This window comes from Patella vulgata, chromosome 4 (assembly GCF_932274485.2).
Source record: "Patella vulgata chromosome 4, xgPatVulg1.2, whole genome shotgun sequence".
In the NCBI taxonomy this organism is placed as follows: Eukaryota; Metazoa; Mollusca; class Gastropoda; family Patellidae; genus Patella; species Patella vulgata.
The window spans coordinates 6253740-6275080 of record NC_065882.2 but is presented as its reverse complement, the minus strand read 5'-3'; the positions used below and the strand labels follow the sequence as shown (position 1 = coordinate 6275080).

Here is a 21341-nt window from a genome sequence, read left to right as displayed (position 1 = left end):
TAGGTAGGACACACACGTGAAGTTGAAGTAATTGAAGAATTGCCATTGATATCCGAAGGTACCAGCATTCGTATTAGGAATATTGTGGTTGAAAATTCTGATCAGGAAATGAACCCCAGCGCTGAAATTGTACAAGAAGGAAAATCAACACCACAGAGAACCAGTGTTCAAACCGTCAAAACCAGACCGATAAATAATAACTTTACGTTTACGTGTGATATTTGTGGGAATTCCTTCCGGAGCAGACAGACGCTCTTCGCACATTTGAAGCGTCATGAAAATACGGAATATCGGTGTAAACTGTGTGATAAAACGTACAGAGAGAACTCGAGATTACAAGCCCACATGAACACACACATGGGCGTTAAACCATACAAATGTTCGACATGCGAAGAATCATTTACATCAGCACAGTTAAGAAGTGCTCATAATTTCCAACGTCATATCCCACCACGATATAGCTGTGATGTTTGCGGCAAGAGATATCGAAGAAGAAATCAATATGTGGCTCACTGCAGCATCCACACTGGTGAGACGCCATTCAAGTGTAACGTCTGTCAAAAAGCCTTCAGTTCAAATGTATTTTTATTAAGACATGAAAAAGTCCACCTTGATCTGCCCAAGAAACCGGAACCTCCTGGTGCGCATGCTTGTCAGGTCTGTGGTATGGTGTTGAAGTATGAGAGTGCTTTACGCACGCATTTAAAACGACACAAAAATGTTGAATACGCGTGTGATCAGTGTGACAAGACATACAAAGATCACCAGACCTTGCAGGAGCATCTAAATATCCATAATGGTGTGTATCCCTATCAATGTTCAAAATGTGGGGAGTCCTTCGCTTCAGCACATCTCCGAAGCAATCACAATATGCAGCGTCATGTGCCACCTCGATTCACATGCGATGTGTGCAACAAGCGCTACAAGGACAAACGAGGTTTAGAGGTTCACTGCCGTACACATACCGGGGAGAAACCCTACATGTGTGAAACCTGTAGCAAAACTTTCCGATCTAATGAATCCCTGATTCAACACCGGAGAATTCATAGCGATGTACCTCATCATACTTGCCCCGTTTGTAACAAAGGCTTTGCTCAAATATATAGTATGAAAATACATTCCAAAACACATCAGAAGCCCAAAAAAGTCACGAAATCATCAAAATCCCAAAAAAAAGTCCACGGAGAATAAACCAAAACAGTAAATCGTTACTGGGACCTGTTTCTCGAAGTCTTAACTAAAGATAAAATCCAAATTTTAGTAGATACTTCAATTTTGATTATCCATCAAATTACTAAAATTTAGTTACAATTTCGTGAAACAGGGCCCAGTAGTCCAATATGATGGCAACATGAATTTAGATTTTTTAAATGATCAGCTGAGAGTTTCTACACATCGCCAAACCACGAATCTTTTTATACGCCCACATTTTCTTGTGGACGTATACTGTCGTCGCACCTGTCCAGCCGTCCATCTGACCGTCCACATTTTTTTTGTGTACACTCTAGTACAGGTTCCAATTCTTAATCGATTTTGACGAAATTTGAAATGTAGGTTTATCTCCAAACGATCCTGATTCCTTTCAATATTGGCAAGTATCGGATCGAAACTTCGTGGATTATGGCTCCTGATTGTACGAGAAATCACGATTTTAGCTTGTGGACACTCAAGAGGTCACAATTTGCATCTGATTTTGATGAAACTTGAATTGCATGTTTGTAACCCAAAGATCTTGGTTCCTTTCGATATTTACGCATATCGGATCGTAACTTACTGTATTATGGCCCCGGATTGTACGAAAAATCGAATTTTTAGCTTGGGGTCCCTTTAGCGGTCACAATTATTATTCAATTTAAAAAAAAAACGTGTGAATATATCACAGTTATACACTAATAATGGTTTATATCACAAAGGTCTTGGTTTCTTTCGATAATCGCAAGATTATTGACCCTCTAGAGGTCATAATTTTGATCCGATTTTGATGAAACTTAAAATATATGTTTATAACCCAAAGATCTTGGTTCCTGTCGATATTCGCGTAACTCCTTGGATTACGGTCCTTCATAGTACGAAAAATCGCGTTTTTAGCTTGTGGTCCCTCTAGAGGTCACAATTTTTATCCAATTTAAAAAAAACAACATTTAACTATATCACCGTTACACCCTAATGATGATTGAGATCGAATTTCGTATAAATCCGACCCCAACTGCCGGACAAAATGGCCACTCCTTGTACGCAAATAGTGTAAAAGTATGTAATACGAATGTTGTGGACCCTATAGAAGTCGCAATTTTTATTTGATTTTGATCAAACTTAAAAAATATCTTCATATCCCAAATACCCCAGTCCATTTCGATATTCGCGCATTTGAGACCATAACTTCCTGGATTATGGCCCCTGATTGTACAAAAAAATCGCCTTTTTTTAGCTTGTTCTCTATCCATATCTTGCAAAATATAGGCATATCATGCCTGGCAACGCTGGTTTATCTGTGATGAACCTTTCCAGCAATTTGAAGGCATGGCTTTGGGTGCCGCTGCTGCACCATGATCACTAATATTCGTCCGACTTGTAGGTACAGTAGGGCCTATATATTGATTTCATCAATACATATTTGTTCTATTTTCATGATTTTTGTATTAAATGATCTTGTTGTACATTGTTGTCAGTTCTTTCTTTGTATCTTGCGAGTCATCTTGGGGTCATCTTCGGCATCAGTGAATCAAAGTCGATAAATGAAACATTTTATAATGGAGGCCCAGAGCAGGGAATTATGGCTAAATCTATTTATTGAGGCCGACATAATTTTCGTCAAGGTCTTGAGATGTAAATGAGGGTAGGGCGAGATCGTAGGTTAGAGTTATGGTAAGCATTAGGGCTAGATCCAGGGTTAGGGCCAGGGTTGGGATTAGCGCTAGCCCTGTTTATATCTCTTGACCTTTGACCAAATTTAAAGTTGGCCATAACCGGCAAGGGGGGGTGGATGGTTAGCACGTGCGTGCTGTATCATAAGACCTGTCATTGAGTCAACTGGCGTGGTTTCGAATCCCCGGTTGTACGTGATAAGGATTAGGGTCGCCTGTCCAACCTCGTGGGTTTTCTCCGGGTCCTCCGGTTTCCTCCCACTGCTAAAGACCCCTACGCGATGGCGAATTATTGAAATAAAATTAAACCATATGTTAGTCCCGAAATGACCTGGTTTGTGTCGAGTGGACGTTAAACCCCATTTCTCTCTCTCTCTCCCTAACCGGCAATTATTGTTGCAGTTAAACGGGCCATGGATTGTGGGAGAAGGGAATTTGTGATGGCGTTTAGGGGGTAATCGTCCAACATGCTTAGGACAGGGAATTCTTGATGGCATTTAGATGACCCGCGTCCAGTATGGTTGGAGTAGGGGTGACGTTTAGAAATTCTCTTGGTGGCGTTTCGTACAAGGTCATGTTCAAACAAGGTGGCAACTGTAGTTAGATTGTTGTCGCAAGATAAGGAACCATCATTATAGAGGCGTAAACAAAGGCTCGTTCACCGGTTTTAGTTTTACTGCAGTAACATGAAGTACGTTTTAGCAGCAGAGCACAGAAAAGTTCAAAGTTTCAAATTTCATAGGTAATTAAACACATCAGTTGGGCTGTATTATCAAATATTTTTATAGGAAGCATGTGATACACTCATGTTATATTTAATATGAAAGACGTTTCTACAGAAGGCTGGATAACAGGTTCTGAATGAAGTCAGTCATGTGCTTACCCCACGATGTTTAAATCTATTTGTTAAGGCCAGCTCAATTTCTGTCAAGGTCGCTGGAATGTAAATAAGGTTAGGACACGTGATTGTTGGTGAGATTGTAGGTTGGGGTTATCGGGAAGCGAGGGTTCTTTACGCCCCCCCCCCCCAGAAAGCACGGACCGTGGGTCTAACGTTTCCTAAACCTTACGGGAATCGAACCCATGACGACACTCATTCGCCTCGCAGTCGCCGGTTCAGGGCTCTACCACTGAGCTAGAGCCCTGTTTACATCTCGTGACCTATGACGAAAAATTGAGCTGGCCTTGTCAATTAGCACTAAACATATAAGTGACATAATTTACAACATCTAGATGTATGGAGTTAAAGTGAGATCAAGCCTTCTATTGAAGATGGTAGGGGTCCGGTATGGTGGTAGATTGGTATCATGTCGTGATGTGATGTCGATCTTCATAAGGCGACAACCTGACATCACGTCGTAACAAGGGCAGCTGCGTAGGCGCAAATATATATATTTTCGAAGAGTTACCAGAAATGTATTTTAGTTTAGGGCGGATCAAATGGATTATCAAGACTATGGAATCCGGGAGTGGGGTTAGTTTGGAGTGGGTTAGTTTGGAGTGGGGTTAGTTTGGAGTGGGGTCTGGGAGAATCAGATCCCCCAAGAATTTTATGGAATCGGAATCTCTCATCGAGACAATATTTCTGCTCATTTAAAGCGAGAATTTCAAATTTTCTAAGAAAGTCAAAACATAATTAATTTTATGTCTTTTGCTCAATAGGTTATCAAATCACTATTATACGATCATAGGCATTATTTCCCACCCTTCAAAAAATCTATGACACAGGAAATAACAACACAATTACCTCCCCTGCTTTGCTATTGACAACATGGGACAGCCATTTTCCAACGTTGGAATTTGAAGTTAAAAATGATATTTTTTGCCAATTTCTCAGCTGGCAATAGCGAATTATAGGATTAATAGGATTATTCTTTAACAAGGTAGGACTGTTTATGGATACCATCTATTTTAAGGCTTTATTTTAATACATTTTAAAAATATAACTTGAAAATTTGCAATTGCAACTTTAAGTGCATACATATAGTGTTACGTTACAGCGACGTGTGTGTTTTTTCCACGTTATTTCGATGACTGTAGGAGATAATATGATGTTAACATCAGATTCGCTTTCAAAATTTAACGGAAAATATTGGTGTCAGTCATTATCACATATGTGATAGAACTGGTTAAACCCGTCCCAAATATTATTTTAACACAGAGATCATTTCTACAATAGCTGCGTAATGAAGGTTTCAACAAACGGAAGTGACGAACGCAAAAGGAAAACACGACTTATCCTTCTATGTAACTAACTGAAGTGACGAGTGATAACAGATACATGGAAGAATTTCTGCTCACTAATAATTCCTTCGAAGACCAAAAGTTGTTATATGAGACTGTAAGAGGATATCTGGTAATCCGAAAAAAGTAATTGAATGTCACTGGATAAGATAAAACGAGAAAAATAGGAAAAGTCCGTGCATTATCATGTTTTTTTTAAGTATATAATGAATAAAAACAGGTAAATGTACGGACTATTTCCATTTTTCTCGTGTTCTCTATCTTTAAATGGGATCATTTCAAATTTTAAAAAGTTACAAGCAAATCCTACCTCGATCGCAAAGGCTTCCTCCCCACCCTGCCTCACATCCTTCTGTGCATCTTCCGGTTCTCTTATCACAGGGCTTATTCCTACACCGTCCGCATTCACTATCGCATCTCTGGCCATAGAATCCTGCCCGACAACCTTCGGAACATACGCCATTGGCGGAATTACATGCGTTATCTATACAGCCCTTCTCACATTCACGATCGCATCTCTGGCCATAGAATCCTGCCCGACAACCGTCAGAACATACGCCGTTGGTGGAATTACATACGTTATTTAAACAGCCCTTCTCACATTCTACAAAATAATATGAACAATATCTACAATTGCAAATTAAAGAAGCATTATGTAAATGTTGGCTGCAAATGTTATATAAACTATTATTCAGACATTTATTTACATGACATGCCCATAATCAACTCTCTAGACTATCGATTTTAAGTAGATTAGAACGGTTCGGCCATTTAATGATTTAACAGTTTTTACGTATTTTTGAAACAGGTTCCGAAGCGTTTTGGTTGTGTTATGCAAGATCATTTTCGACGTTCCAAAGTAAAAGTTCGGTGCTAAGACCCCCTAAAGATAAATTTTAAATGTTCCTAGTATTAATTAGAACAGGTTTCGCTTTAGTTTTTTTATATTTTACGTTGACATTTTATTGCTTTAAATCTTCCCTAGTGCAAAAACGGTAAATTTCACCTTTGACCTTTTTTATATTTTACGTTGACATTTTATTGCTTTAAATCTTCCCTAGTGCAAAAACGGTAAATTTCACCTTTTGACCTACATGGTCACTAAGACTAAAGGTAAATTTATCAAGTTTACATTTTTATTGAAAGTGTGATTACTTTCGATCATTTTCAGCTTCTTTTCATAATACAACAATGACTGCGCATTCACTTTCAGTACAAATGAACTCATTTGAGCTTTGACTCCGAATATCTCGAAAACGCCCCAACGGCGGACTGATTACCACTCGGCATCGTATTCTACGCCAAGTTTTACTCTAGAAAAGTTTGGTCTGGTTTTGTGCCCAGTTGATGGATGAAATAGTTACCCGAAAAATTTATTTTGATTGTTTTTCTCATGACCTTAAATAATTTATATTAACTTTAGCCTCTAGAGTGAATGAATGAATGAAATGGCTTTTTAGCCTCTATAGTGCCCATAAGATTTTTCAAAGTGATCAATGGCCTTAACTCTGGCAGTTATTATCGGAAATCGTTGAAAATGCAAATCGGATATTAAAGGACAATATTGGTGTCAGTCATTATTGCATATGTGATAGAACTGGTTAAATACATTCCAAATATAATTTAACACAGAGATCATTGCTACGGGAGACATGTAACAAGCACGTGAAGAAACGGGAAGTGACGCAAAACATGACAAACACGAGTTGTCCTTCTATATAACAGACTGAAGTAACGAGCGGTAACAGACAAACGATCGAATTTCATTTCACTGATAATTCCGTTGAAGTTGAAAAATTATTATATGGGACGTTGAGAGGGTTTCTCACAATTCAAAAATAGAATTGACTGTCACTAGATAAGGGGCACGAGAAAAAGTAGAAAAATCCCGTGCATTCCCCCGTTTTTATTCATTCTGTTCTTAATAAAAACATGGTAATGCACGGACTTTTCTAATTTGTTCGTTATCTTTTATCTACTGACAGCCAATTCTTTTTTTGAATTGTCAGATATCCTCTCATCGTCTCACATAACAACTTTTTATCTTCAACGGACTTAAAGGAGCTGAATCGCTATTCTTCGGCACCTAGAAATGGACACAAATGGTCTCAACGCATGTAATAATAATGTATATGAACTGATTTATATCAAATCGTTTCTGTTTTTAGTATTTTACTGTAATTTCTAATCAGTTATAATCAGCGAAATACGCGAAGAGTCCAAATTAAATGGCAGTCTTTGACGCCTGGTTATTTCAGTCTACAACGGTAGTATTCTCTTGTGGAATATGTTTAGCCTCGTTCATCAAGTCGTTTCATTACAAATGCTGCTTGAGAGAGTTTTTCCACGGGATTCGTCTGCCAGTTTTAAAATTTTCAGTTTGTCTTAAAGTCGCTAAGTCTCTAACTTAATATCATCCAAATTCTTCGACATTGAAAACACGGATTATTTGTCAATTTAAATCAACATTGATGTTGTGATCTTACCGGGAAAAGATGGGCTTCTGATATCTAATATTTAAGACAAAATAAATATTTTACCATTGGTACACGAATCGTGTACCACAATGCGTTTCAGCGCCATTTGTAACAAGGGACTCGAATAACGAGGCTAGATATATTCCACAAGTCATGTCAAACGTGGACGCCATATTGTTATCTGGAGAGTATGCGCAATAAAAACTATCGGTGTAGACTGGAATACCTAGACACTAGAGACTGCCATTCGATTGAGTCTTTTGGCATATTTCTCCATCCACATAACTGATTTGAAATTAGAGTAAAAACGGAAACGATAATGTAAATCAGTTTATATACATTCATATTACATTATTATATGCGTTGTGACCCATTTGTGTCAATTTCTAGGTCCCAAATATTAGCGATTTAGCCCCTTTAAATATTGGATATCAGAAGCCCATCTTTTCACAGTAAGATAACAACATCAATGTTGATTTAAATTGACCAGTAAGTCGTGTTTGCAATGTCGAAGAATCTGGATAACACTGAGTTAAAGACTTGCCTCCTTTGAGTTTTGTCATTGTGATGTTAAACCTAGTAAGACTAGTGTTTGAAGCATTAAATATTTCCAGACAAATTATCCACAACATGTCACTGTAAAGCATTAATCTGATTAGAACACAGATCCAATTTCGTTTCGTTTCTAATTGCTCAAAATTTCGTTTTGCTTGTGTTTACTACACTCGAAAGTATAAAATAACGAAACGAAAAATAGATCTGTATTTTAATCAGATTGTGTAAGTCACGATCGGATTTGGAAATCAGCTAGTCTGCGCTATCATCCTAGGTTAGCTACGAGAACGTAGCTAAAAACGTTGAGATATGCTGATGTGTTTGTTTTTAGTTACGATTGGATGCCTTTAGTTCCAAGTGGCAAACTCAATTTCTTTATTAATGCATGTAACATCTTTAAAATAGATAAGTTTATGATATTATGATTAATTAAACTTACAGAGGCCAATGTCGTGGCACAACTGTCACCTAACTCCAAATATTCGCGTTTAAATTAATGAAGCGTTGTTTTTGTCTGACATTTCACCGCCATCAAAATCCATTCATAGTTACTGTGCTTTCGATTGTCCTTTTGATTGGCTGTTATAAAAGCCTTATATTTAGCCCCGCCTTCATGATGACAGCGTATCGTTTAAAAAGATGGCGGTCTGCGATATCACCTCGGTGGAAGCGGACGTAAAATACAACTAACTCATCATCAGTAACGGCATAACGCCTCGATTTTAAAAACGACGATTTGTACCCGTTTCAGGTAGGATTATATGCTTAATTGTAGTTGGGTGTTGTAGAAATATTATAAATAACAATAATCAATCGTTGTTTTGAATAAAACTATTGTCAATTTTGTTTAAAAATGCCGGGTGTGAATCGCTCCCGGAGCTGCAACGTTATAGGTAATGGGCTCATGTCTTAACTCGAAACACGGAGGGTTGAGAGATTAAGGTTTGTTATCTATCCTAGGTGGAAGCGAACGTTAAGCCCCACGAACGAACCAAAGACATCTAATAATCTCAGATGTTGAAATGTTGAAATCTAGCCAATACTATGTACAGCTGTCACCAGTTTATGACAGAAATAAAATTAAAATGAGTAGAACGACTGACTTCAACTTTTTAGGTAACTAAATATAAAATCGCATAGAGCTTGTCCTATCAACAAAACCCAGCGGGTCATTCCAATTGAACAATTAATTTTTTTATCTAAATCTAGGAAACGTCGTTATAGTTATAGAATAGTTATAATATGGAACAAAAATCACAGCCACGACGTTTCGATAAGTCAATTTGTCAGTATTGATAAGAGAATACTAAAAGATAGATTATGGGAGATTAGATAAGGAGCTGAAAGTTCTCACTAAAATAGTTTAAAACCAAATAATTTAAAGGGTATTTGCTGAAAATTTCAGTCAAATTGATCCACTCTGAACCGAGATTTTAGAGATTGAATATTGGGGCTAGCCTCGATCATCATTACTAAAGTCGGTAGGATAAAAAACATAGTCTCGATTCTCCAGCTTTTGATTTAATTATGAATGGAAGTCGAACAGCAAATCGGAACCTAATCCAATAAACATCACAGGCTATCGACGCCATCGAGAGTTGATTATGGTCTTGTCAAGTTAATTAAATGTCTAATTAATAATTGATATAATATCCCAGGCCTAAAGAAAGGCCTGCAATAGGCAGATGTAGCTCTTGTATAAGGAATGTATGGTTAACGAAACGTCGTGCTTGTGTAAAATAAACCAGTGACTGCTGTCCCATTTAAAGGGACAATGACACTCTTGTGTAAATTATCCATTAAATCCTATTTTACTTGTCCAGAGGGTTCAGAAATATTTTTAAATCCAAGTCATATTTGAAAAGTTTTACGTCAGGCTTTTCAAATCATTTAGTGTTAAGATGAAATTTGTATCATCAATTAATTGGAATATTGTAAAATAGTACAATTTGTTGACTAGAATAAAGATTGGGACGTATTATTCAGTTACAACAAGAGTGGTATTGAGCCTTTAACTGTATTAATTCTCCTGTGAGAAAGAGTTACTGTAACATTCCCTATTTGATAAACTTCTGGTAGCACACTGTGTGACGTATGTCAGGCTTCATTATCCCAGTCGTAGCAGAACAGTAGGACGTTAAACTCAATTTCATTTCATTTTTGTTAATCTTCTATAAACGATAATCTTACCTCGTTGGGCTTCTGCTAATCCTATCAAATATAAGACAAAGAAGAGAGTTAATACTACTGGTAACTCCATCGATTACGATTTGTCTGTATACATTTCACTCGTATAATATATATTATCGTTTAAACATCATCTTGTGATAAACCGAATATAACACCCATTCTCTACCAAGTTTAATATTTAATTGGACCCTTACAACATCCGTTCCATATACTATGACGTGCCCTAATCAAGATGTGCAATAACAAGATTAAACCATGTGTCAATGAATATCGTCATCCAATTTTATTCAATAAGAACTTTGTATGTTTTTCGGTATTTTTGCGGGTGATATAAAGAACAATGGGTAAACTGGGAATTGTAATTATAAGATTCAGTTTCTTCAGTTAGAATTGTTTTAAGACATTCTAGATGTAAATATATTTAAATTGTACATATATAAATTAATTATTTAATTATAGCTGTGTAATTGTCTAGTAAATATAGACTGCCACGAATTATACACTCATAAGTTAAACTCTTATCAAAGGGAAGTAACTCGTTTCAAAGCGGATGTAACGTCTTCCGATCTGTTGTAATTTGTAGAAATGAGTCACGTCTTGATTATTTGGCTGTATTATAGTTAATCTAACGTAAATATTGTTTACAGAGGGAGAGAGCGAAATGGGGTTTAACGTCCACTCAACACAAACTAGGTCATTTCGGGACTAACATATAGTTCAATTTGATTCAATAATTCGCTTTCGCGTAGGGGTCTTGAGCAGTGTGTGTGTGGGGGGGGGGGGGCGGAGAAAATCCACGAAGTTGGACGGGCTACCGTACTCTTTGACCTCAGTTATGTCGTGTGGATATGGGTGAACCCATTCTATTATAAGATGAACATGCTCTGGGTGTATGTATCTTGTAAGGTGGTGACAAACCGAAATCAAGATTGACATTGTTCGCCTTATTTTAACTAAACTATAGCCCTTTATAAAACTTTTATTGTTTTAATGTATCAAATACATCCATATGAAACTGTGTGCAAAGTTTTGTGTTTCTGGATAAAAAATATTTCTCATAAACACTGACTGAAAGTTGAGTAAATTCTTAACTTAAGTCTGAGAATGCTTTGTGAACTTGGGGCCAGTTGGGGACACGAACAGAAATCGGATTCAACATACGAACAGAAAAAGGATTCGAATTGTTCACCTTCCATGGTATTCTAACCTCCAACTCTTCCGGGCATAATCTTAGAAACCAGGGGCTTGTTTCAAGAAATTTTAACTAAAGATAAAATCCAAATTTTAGTAGATACTTCAATTTTGATTGGCTAAGCACTACAATCAGTCTAATATTATCCAATCAAATTACTAAAATTTGGATTTTATCTTGGTTAAAATTTCATGAAACAGGTCCCAGGATTTCAGAATAGCTCCGGTTTACCCACCAACTATTTATAATGGTCGTAAATGGTATTTATGGACAAAATTGAAAATACAATTGATTCAAGTTTTTTTGCTAAACGGAGCGACCATAATTAAACATAATATTTAAACTTCGGATATATCTTCGATTCTTTAGTACTGGAAAATCATTAAACATAATTAAACTGTGCGGATTGGTCAGGGACCGCACATTACAGGCAACATTATTTGATGGGACAAAGGTGGGATCATTTTTTTTTTTTTTAAAACGAAACAATCTGATTAAAATACAAATCTATATTTCGTTTCGTTTCTTTCGATGGCCTTCCAACCTCGTGGGTTTTCTCCGGGTCCTCCGGTTTCCTCCCACTGCTAAAGACCCCTATGCAAGCGAATTATTGAAATAAAATTAAACCATATGTTAGTCCCGAAATGACCTAGTTTGTGTCGAGTGGACGTTAAACCCCATCTCTCTCTCTCTCTCTCTTTCGATGGCCTACAGTACATGAAGATGTGACCGGTTGTAGTGGAAGTGAAGAATGGGAATTAAAGATAACAATTTAAGGCGCGGTTAGAACAGATTTAAATGGTGGAAGAGCAAATAAACTATATAAGGCTCCTCGGAAATGAATTCATATTTCATATTAAAGGGACAATAACACTCTTGCTGGCTTGAAAGCTCCAGAAAATAAATAATATCTCTATCTAAGTACTAAATGTTTATGTGTCCTACCTGTTGTGTAAATTATCCATTACATCCTATTTTTAAATCGAAGTTTTATTTGAAAAGGTTTACGTTAGACGTTTCAAACCATTATGTTGAATTTTTCAAAAATTTTAAATAAGGTGTGTTAAGATGAAATTTGTATCATCGATTAATTGAAATATTCTAAAATAGTACAATTTGTTGACCAGAATAAAGATTGGGACATATTATTCAGTTACAACAAGAGTGGTATTGAGCCTTTAAGGGGGTGGGGGTGCTGCGCTTCGACCTCTAGCTGGCCGGTCACCTCTGGCTTGCTGTTGTGGTTTCGATCCCTGGTGTGAGCGTATGTGGTTTGGAGATAAGGCCGCCTTCTCAACCGGGTACACTGGTTTCCTCCCACAGGAAAGACCCATGCGCGTGCGCTAAGATAATAGTGGAAGCGGACGTTAAACACTAAGAACAACAACAAAATTCATATTGTGAGGGCTGGCAAAAATCACCACATGAACCAGCATAGACTGTAACATATTGTGAGAGCTGGCAAAATTGGATTCACCACATGAACCAGCATAGACTGTAACAGATGTCGGGGGTTGGGTAACCAAATGGTTAACCCGCGCGCGTTGGGTCAGAAGATCTTTTATTGAGTCAACTAGCGTGGTTTCAATTCTACAAGGAGTAGAATTGTACCATCTGTTAGTCCCGAAATGACCTAGTTTCTCTCTCTCTCTCGTATACATTAGAGTAGATACAGTACAAGTACTTCTAAGATTACGGTAGATAAATAAATAAAAAGTCTGGGGGCCTGTTTCACCAAATTTTAACTAAGATAAAATCCAAATTTTAGTAATTTGATTGGATAATATTAGACTGATTTTAGTGCGGTAGATAAATAAATAAAAAGTCCGGGGGCCTGTTTCACCAAATTTTAACTAAGATAAAATCCAAATTTTAGTAATTTGATTGGATAATATTAGACTGATTTTAGTACTTAGCCAATTAAAATTGAAGTATCTACTAAAATTTGGATTTTATCTTAAGTTAAAATTTCGTGAAACAGGCCCCAGGTATATATAACAGATTGATTAGAGAAAATCAAACTATGACAAATTTAGTTACGAATATAGAGACAGCCCGTACTCTTTTCACGCATATCGTCGGTACAAATGGACATAGAACACGAATAAATTCCTACAATGGTTACCCACGAATACTCCCCGTTTCAGAGGATATTTGTGCGGAGGAATAACATGGTAAAGGGGCGTCAAAGACGTCTAGCATTGAACCGGAAGTAACTAATTGACCCCAGTCTACTTCAACTGATTTGATATTTCCATGGTGAACGCTGGGCCCTCACAAGCCTATTTGGCGCCAAAGGGCAGAAGTTTCAGTGGCGCCCCTCCCCCTTTACACTGTAACTGCTGTGTTCAATGGCCGATACTTACGTGGATAATGGTTAACTTCTGGGTCCACTGACGTCATACACATACATACGTCATAATAATGTGCCCTGACAGTTGGTCGGCAGATAAAAGTTTTAATTCAGTAATAATAAATTACAAAACAGAGAGAGAGAGAGAGAGAGAGAGGGTTTAACGTCCACTCGACACAAACTAGGTCATTTCGGGACTAACACATGGTTCAATTTTTATTTCAATAATTCGCTTGCGCGTAGGGGTTGTTAGCAGTGGGAGGAAACCGGAGGACCCGGAGAAAACCCACGAGGTTGGAAATTACAAAACAAGATTTAAATTTCTTTTTTCTTTGTATAAAAAATACAAAATAATGTAAATGTAACAAAGTTTTCATCGAAAATAAATAAACAAGCCTATAATGTTTGATTTAGACCAATCACATACCACGGCATATTGCTTCTATATTAACGGATAGCGCATGCGTTATAAACATTAAGTCGCAATCAACAGACATCTTGAAATATTCGTCAGAGATATGGTTGGATTGATTGGATGGTCGAGTCAACGATAATATACGATGTTCTTTCTGCTTGTTACTTCACCGCCACGTACAAACATTTATTTATATACACGCAACATACCATTTTACAGTGGCCATTTTCTTGTAATATACCTCATATGAGAAATCGCAGGGACAACAATGATAAATAAAAAAACCCATGAAAAACGTTTTCTCCGCGGTGAAAAGGTTTTTCATGGTTTTTTTTTTGATTGATCATTGTTGTCCCTGAGGTAAATTAACTGAAAGTGGTATAAATCAAAGTATGGCGCTAAAAGGCCACCGTACCATTCCCCCCATGCAAGTCTCGTTATCCACCATCAGTTGTCAACTGCAAGAAAAGATAACTCTACATGGGAGAATAGTCTGGGCCTAAATAACAGCCATTATAATTATATGAAAATTGTATTAAACACTAAACCAATTTATATAAGCAAGCAAGCAAGCCTTGGCAAATTTTCACGTGCCACCATAGAAACTGACACAAGCACGTCCTGCCTAGCAACACACGTGCAACCATAGAAACTGATATTACTGGTGCGGATTTAACTGTCTTAGTTATCAGCTGCAAGAAATTGTCTAATTAATTTATTAACACGATCAGGTCGATCCATCTGAACCCAATGCGATGCATCTTCAATATACTCTATCTTTAAGTTCTCCACCAATGGTTGGGCTAGTGGCGCCATCCCCTTCTCTAGAGCGCCATCTTGACAACCCCAGATTAATAAGGTAGGACTGGTTATTTTCTGGAAATCTGCTCGAGTGGTTTTGTTATGGAACATTGCCCGGATGTAGTTTATGCTACCTGTGTCAGAACCTAAACAGAATGAAAAGAATGTTAGTAATAGTACATGGAGATGGCTTGTAAGCCAGTAGGTTCCGGGTTCGATCCCGAATATTCATGTTAATACTAGGCTACCAGTATCACAAAGAGAGAATATTAGACAAGGGATTTACTTTTCTACACCAACCGGCCTAATGAAGACATGCATACGCCAAGCAACGAATTCTCGGCCGGACAACGGTATGTCCGCCTACTCATCATCGATGTTCAAATGTCAGGTGTTCTTTTACGTGCACATCTACGTGTGTATTGGACCTTGCTTTTAGGTCCCGTTCGAAGGACTAGATGCCCTTCGCCCGGCACCACCAGGAACGTTCACGGCTAACACAAGGATTGACCCCTGGACCGAATGTTTAGTGAGCCCGCCCCCTAATATTTCAAAAAAGGGCCGCGTTCCTGGGTCGGTAAATGAAATGAAATGGGGTTTAACGTCCTACTGTTCTGCTCCTAAACTGGGATAATAAAGACGGGCATACGCCATACAGTGTGCTATGAGGGAAATTTTGCCCGGTCAGCGGCGCTACGGCCTACTCTTATATCGAATTCCAACTGCCAAGGGATCTTTTACGTGCACGCCAATGTGTACACGGGACCTCGCTTTTTCGTCCCACCTGAACGACTAAACAGCTGTCCTTGTCAGGCCCTCCATCCTGCATCACTGACAAAGGAGGAACCACGCCGGAAAATCTGGATGAACTTTCTCGGCCAATGCAGGGATCGAACACCCGACCTCCAGGCTAGCGAGCCAGCGTCATACCCACTTAGCCACGTGATCCCCTCCTTTCTACTTTCGAGTAGAAAGTCACGAGTTCGAATCCCGGTGCCCGGCGGGGACCGAGAAGAATCTCCACATTCTAGGTCCGTTCGCATGGTAACGCCTAGGTGGCTGAAAAGTAACGTGTTTCCTAGTCTATGCTTGATGTATTACGGTTCGATTTTACTTCAAAACCACGCCAGTTATGATACAACGCGCACGCGCTAACCATTCGGCCATCCACCCCACCCCCGGCTATATAAAAATACGGTTGAAGAACAATGAATGAATAATAGGTCGACCTAGTGGGAATGAATGAATGAAATATGATTTAATGGCACGTCAGTACCAACCGGGCTATATTGCGCCAAATATATGGTGATTATTCGAGACAAGCTAAATCATATCATAAAAATGCTATGTGCATAAATAAAAACAATATCACGGTATATCACAATCTGGTTAAAACACAGATCCTATTTCGTTTCGTTTTTATAGTTCAAAGTTTCGTTTTACTTGTCTTTACTACACTAGGATCTGGAAGAGTTGTTATTTAACTCGTGTTCTGAATGGTGTCAGGAATAAGCCAATGAAACGGTCTGTTACGGCGAGCTTTAGGCGTGTTTTGCCCGGAACTGTGGGTAATCCACTAGTAACATCAATGCTGATTGGTTAATCAAATGTCTGACGTCATAGGGTCATAAGTCGGTCATTTGAACCCTGACGTGTCCTATCGCTAAAACTGGTCGGTTCTTCATGTAGTGTAGGCCATCGAAAGTATAAAAAAAACGAAACGAAATATAGATGTGTATTTTAATTAGATTGGGTATATCAAATTTAAATATAAAAACAATCTTTCGATTGATCCAATCTGCTACTGAATAGTGAACTATATTACCTGGTCGCGAGAAGGCATATTTATAGGCTTCCATATCTTCGTCTGTCATTTTAGATTTATCAACCACGCCCATTCTTGTACTACGAAATGTACCATTTAACATCTTATAATCCGTCATCCGAAAATAAAACTCAGGTACGAATGGTATCAAGAATAAGAACATATACCTGAAAATAAAAGTAGAAGTACATATCCATTCTGGAAGGACCAGGGACTTCTAGGGGGCAGCGCTCTTCGAAAAAGGCCCAAGATTCTGCCAATTCAATGAACCACTGCCATACCCACTGAAACACCCTGACTTCCGGAACTTGGTAATTTCTATTAAAACCATTCGCATACCAGCAAATTTTCTGTTGAGTGTCATTCTCGACAGCTACTATAGACAGGTAAGTACTATTATTATGCGGTGGTACTTTTTACCGTCGACCACCGCCGACCAAATGCTTTTTACCGCCGACCGTCGTGTAATTACCGCCGAACAAATACTTTTTACCGCCGACCCAATAACTTATATCAGCCGCCTAAATAAAAAAATGTAGTTCCCATCCAAAGAATAATAATTGATATGATTTATATTGACCAGCAGAAGAGACGTGAGGCGGCAAAGAATCGACCTTTCACTGCAGAGGATGCAGTCAGTTGCCCTCTTTGTGGTCGTTTGTGTAAGATCTAATATGAGGTCCCACTAATTTGGTGCTAAGTTGGACATTATCGTATTCGATTGTCGACCATATTTATATATAATAAAATCTATATTTTTTTTTATCAAACTCTGTGTATTTTTATTATGGATGGCAAAACTCTGACGATCGACGATGAAAACAACTAGATAAGAAATAATATTATGTTTATATTCTATTTACCAGGATTTTTTAAACTGTGCCAGATGAGAACTCATGTATTTCTGGAACACGGTTGGATGAGGACAGTTCATTATAATTAATTTGTCCACCATATCCGGATATTTAGCCGCGAACAGCCAGGATATTGCTCCTCCCCAATCATGTCCTACCAACACGCATGACCTGTACCCTGTAATATAATATATTATATATAGAGAGAGAGAGAGAAATGGGGTCTAACGTCCACCCGACACAAACTAGATCATTTCGGGACTAACATATGGTTTTTAATTTTATTTTAATAATTCGTTTGCACGTAGGGGTCTTTAGCAGTGGGAGGAAACCGGAGGACCTGGAGAAAACCCACGAAGTTGGACAGGCGATCCCACTCCTTGTCACGTACAACCGGGCATTCGAAACCACACCAGTTGACTAATGACAGGCCTTATGATACAGCGCGCACGTGCTAACCATTCGGCCATCCACCCCCCAGCAGAGTCTATAAAGGAGAAGAAGTGTTTGATCGTGGGTAAATTTATGTAATATACCCTGAGATATTGATAAGTTTCCATACTAATTCTGTTACAAAAATGATATTATATTTTACTGTACCTAAAGCTGGTATCAGTTGTTTTACATCGTCTACCATATTGGCTATTTTATAACTGTTTATTCCACTCGGTTTATCCGAGTCTGAATAACCTCTCTGGTCCACTGCAACTACACTATAATACATTATACAATGAGAATATTCATGACTATTACTAAAATAATTTCTGCCATCATTAATGTTACATTTTTCGCGGCTTATACATACATTATGCAAGAGGTAAATGTGCCTATTGCAGGTCTTTCTTTAATACTGAAATGCTATATAATCTATTAATTAGACATTTATTCACATGACAAGATCTTAATCAACTCTCGATGGCATCGGATACTCGAGCTTTTAACTAGATTAGAACGGTCCGCAATTTAAAAATTTAATTTACAAATGGGAAAGCTAGACTAAGTCTCGAATATAACAGTGCCCTGGTTACCACTATGCACACATCTTGTCAAAACTACAAACGGTGATATCTTGGCTCAGAATGAAGTAATTTGAATGAAATTTTCAATATTTTCATTTTAAATTTTCGAACTATTATAGCAGGAATGGTCAGCTCCTTATCTAAATCTTAAATAATGTATCTTTAATCCATCCTATATTGTACTCAATAATGAGGACAAGTTAAATAAATGGGGAGTCCTGGGACTATCTTCAGCTCCCCTCCACCCAAATAATTTTCAAGTATGTTTTTTTAATTTAGATTGTCTTCTAAGCCGACAGCCCCCCCCCCCCCCCACTGCCCCTATGAATTTTGCACTTGTATCCGGGTCTGGCTTGTTTATATCGCTAGCAGAGAGAGAGAGAGATGGAAGAATAAAATACAACTTTACAGAGGAATGAAAAATATATACGTTATGAAGTAAAAATGACCCACCGATAATCTTTAGAAAATTCTCTCAACTGGTGTCTCCAGGAATACCAGAACTCTGGGAATCCATGAAGCAGTAACATCAATGGCTTCCCCTCTTCTCCATTTACCACGTAATGAAGACGAACTTTCTAAAAAAAATAAAAAAATAAAACGAAATGGGGGTTAACGTCCTACTTTTCTGCACCAACGAAGACAATTTTTCCCGAAGAGTCGCGATACAGCCGCCTAGCCTACACAGTGAGCCACCGCGGGTCCCATGATAGCTGTCGCTATTTGATTTTGTCTCAAAATAGAATAGCCTATATGCAGTATTTGCTGTTACGTGTGGAATGTCGGGGGGGGGGGGGCAGCGGAGCTACAGCCTACTCACTGAGCCACCGGGGGAAGGGGAGGGGGGCTGGCAGCGATGTTTCTTCCGCCTCCTTGTCTTCAGATTCCAACTGCCGATTCCCGGAGAACAGTCTCGCCCAACACCGGGATCGAACCCCTGACCTCCTGGTTATCGATCCACCACCTTAATTACTCCGTGAACCACCGCGGCACTGATACAAACGACTAGGCAACACTTAGCGAGAGATTGGTAAGCACGTGCGCGCTGTATCATAAGGTCTGTCATTGGGTCAACTGGCGTGGTTTCAATTCCCCGGGGGAGAGAGAGTGAGAGAGACACAAACTAGGTTATTTCGGGACTAACATATGGTTCAATTTTATTCCAATAATTGCCTTGCGCGTAGGGGTCTTTAGCAGTGGGAGGAAACCGGAGAAAACCCACGAGGTTGAACAGTCGACCATACTCCTTGTCACGTACAACCGGGACAACACTTTGCCTAATGTATAATATAATTGTACGATTTATTTATGAAAGGTAAGCTTATTAGCTCTTTATAAGGGGTATGTTATAGATTAGGTCGAAGTCCATTCAATGTTTGATCATGTGACAGAATACCCCAAAATTATACTAACCTCTAAATGAATATATCGATGTGTACCTAAACTCTCGTCTGTCAAGCATGGCGGCATTTCTATTCTATCTTTGTTGTAAAATGCTTTGTCCGCATTTCTTATGATGTACCATAATGCTCGAATAGACACGACAGTTGCAATGAACAGGCCTATGATATAGGATAGGATTACCCTCACGTAGTGATGACTTAACACCGACATCTTTGTTTATCTTGATGTTATGATCATCAGTGAGTGACCCGGTTATATCATCACTGGGTAATCGGGACTACCTAAAACGCACGATAATACAGGGGCGGCGCCAGGATTCTCAAAAAGGTGAGGGGGGGGGGGGGAAGGGCCGCCGCAAGAGATTTTTCGAAATATCCGGCGAACTACGCGATTTGGCAGTACCAGAAATAATTACATCTTAGCAGAAAGGGTGTGTGTGTGGGGGGGGGGGGGGTCACGAGGGGGAGAAGGGCCTTTGCAATAAATTTTTCAAAATTTCCGGCGAAGTACGCGGTTTGGCAGCGAAAGGGACACAATCACCAGAATTAATTGCATATTAGCATCGACCAGAAATATGACTTGCCTCCAATAAATACATATTAGCATCGACCAGAAATATGACTTGCCTCTAATAAATACATACATTAAATCCCTTTTCTGGAGCCCGCCCCTGACCAGTAGCGGATCAAGAAGTTGTGAAAATATGGGTGAGGGGAGATCCAAATCTGGGGGGGTCATTTACAATCCTACCCCACAATAAATGTCAACAAAATACAGAGCGCCCCGGCAGAACATAGATCGCATTGCTTATATAGTTCGGGTGGTTGGATGGCCGATTAGTTAACACGTGAGCGTTGCTAATTTCAGCTCCCAAAGAGAATTGAAGTTTATCGTTCGTTTCTCTCTGGGAAATCTCGCCGGCCATTAATCAGTCTTGTTTAATTTTATTTCAATAATTCGCTTCCGCGTAGGAGTCTTTAGCAGTGGGAGGAAACGGAGGACTCGAGAAAACCCACGTTGTTTGGACAGGCGACCCTACTTCTTGTCACGTACAACCGGGGATTCGAAACCACGCCAGTTGACTCAATGACAGGCCTTATGATACAGCGCGCACGTGCTAACCATTCGCCCCCCCCCCCCCCCCATGG

The 21341-nt window shown here is 38.8% G+C and overlaps 3 protein-coding genes across 3 annotated transcripts in view; 1 reads left to right on the top strand and 2 right to left on the bottom strand.

The window, feature by feature from the left end:
- The window catches only part of LOC126817358 (zinc finger protein 436), a 52287-nt gene extending 49630 nt beyond the window's left edge, over positions 1-2657 (top strand). Inside the window, exon 7 of the mRNA XM_050544256.1 lies at positions 4-2657. Coding sequence (XP_050400213.1) covers positions 4-1191 — 1188 coding nt within the window. The 3' untranslated portion in view covers positions 1192-2657. The remainder of the gene's footprint in view (positions 1-3) is intronic.
- Positions 1-10506, bottom strand: part of LOC126817386 (scavenger receptor class F member 1) — a 69655-nt gene extending 59149 nt beyond the window's left edge. The window contains exons 1-2 of the mRNA XM_050544341.2: positions 10331-10506; positions 5419-5712 (exon numbers count right to left, since the gene is read on the bottom strand). Of these exons, the coding sequence (XP_050400298.1) occupies positions 5419-5712; positions 10331-10400 (364 nt within the window). The 5' untranslated portion in view covers positions 10401-10506. The remainder of the gene's footprint in view (positions 1-5418; positions 5713-10330) is intronic.
- A 3683-nt stretch (positions 10507-14189) lies between these two features.
- Positions 14190-20451, bottom strand: LOC126817393 (epoxide hydrolase 4). Its single transcript, XM_050544362.2, has 6 exons — positions 20203-20451; positions 19243-19367; positions 18371-18483; positions 17780-17948; positions 16917-17083; positions 14190-15237 (listed from the first exon to the last, which is right to left on the bottom strand). The coding sequence occupies exons 1-6, from the start codon at positions 20401-20403 to the stop codon at positions 14972-14974; spliced, it is 1041 nt and encodes a 346-aa protein (XP_050400319.1). The 5' UTR covers positions 20404-20451; the 3' UTR covers positions 14190-14971.
- Positions 20452-21341: the final 890 nt, after the last annotated feature.

Excerpts from the sequence above, each read along its gene's own strand:
- LOC126817393 (XM_050544362.2), bottom strand. The coding sequence starts at position 20,403 with ATGTCGGTGTTAAGTCATCACTACGTGAGGGTAATCCTATCCTATATC. Across the intron at positions 19,368-20,202 it reads ATCGATATATTCATTTAGAG|AAAGTTCGTCTTCATTACGT; the intron begins GTTAGTATAATT and ends TATTTTTTTTAG. Across the intron at positions 17,949-18,370 it reads ACAACTGATACCAGCTTTAG|GGTACAGGTCATGCGTGTTG; the intron begins GTACAGTAAAAT and ends ATTATATTACAG.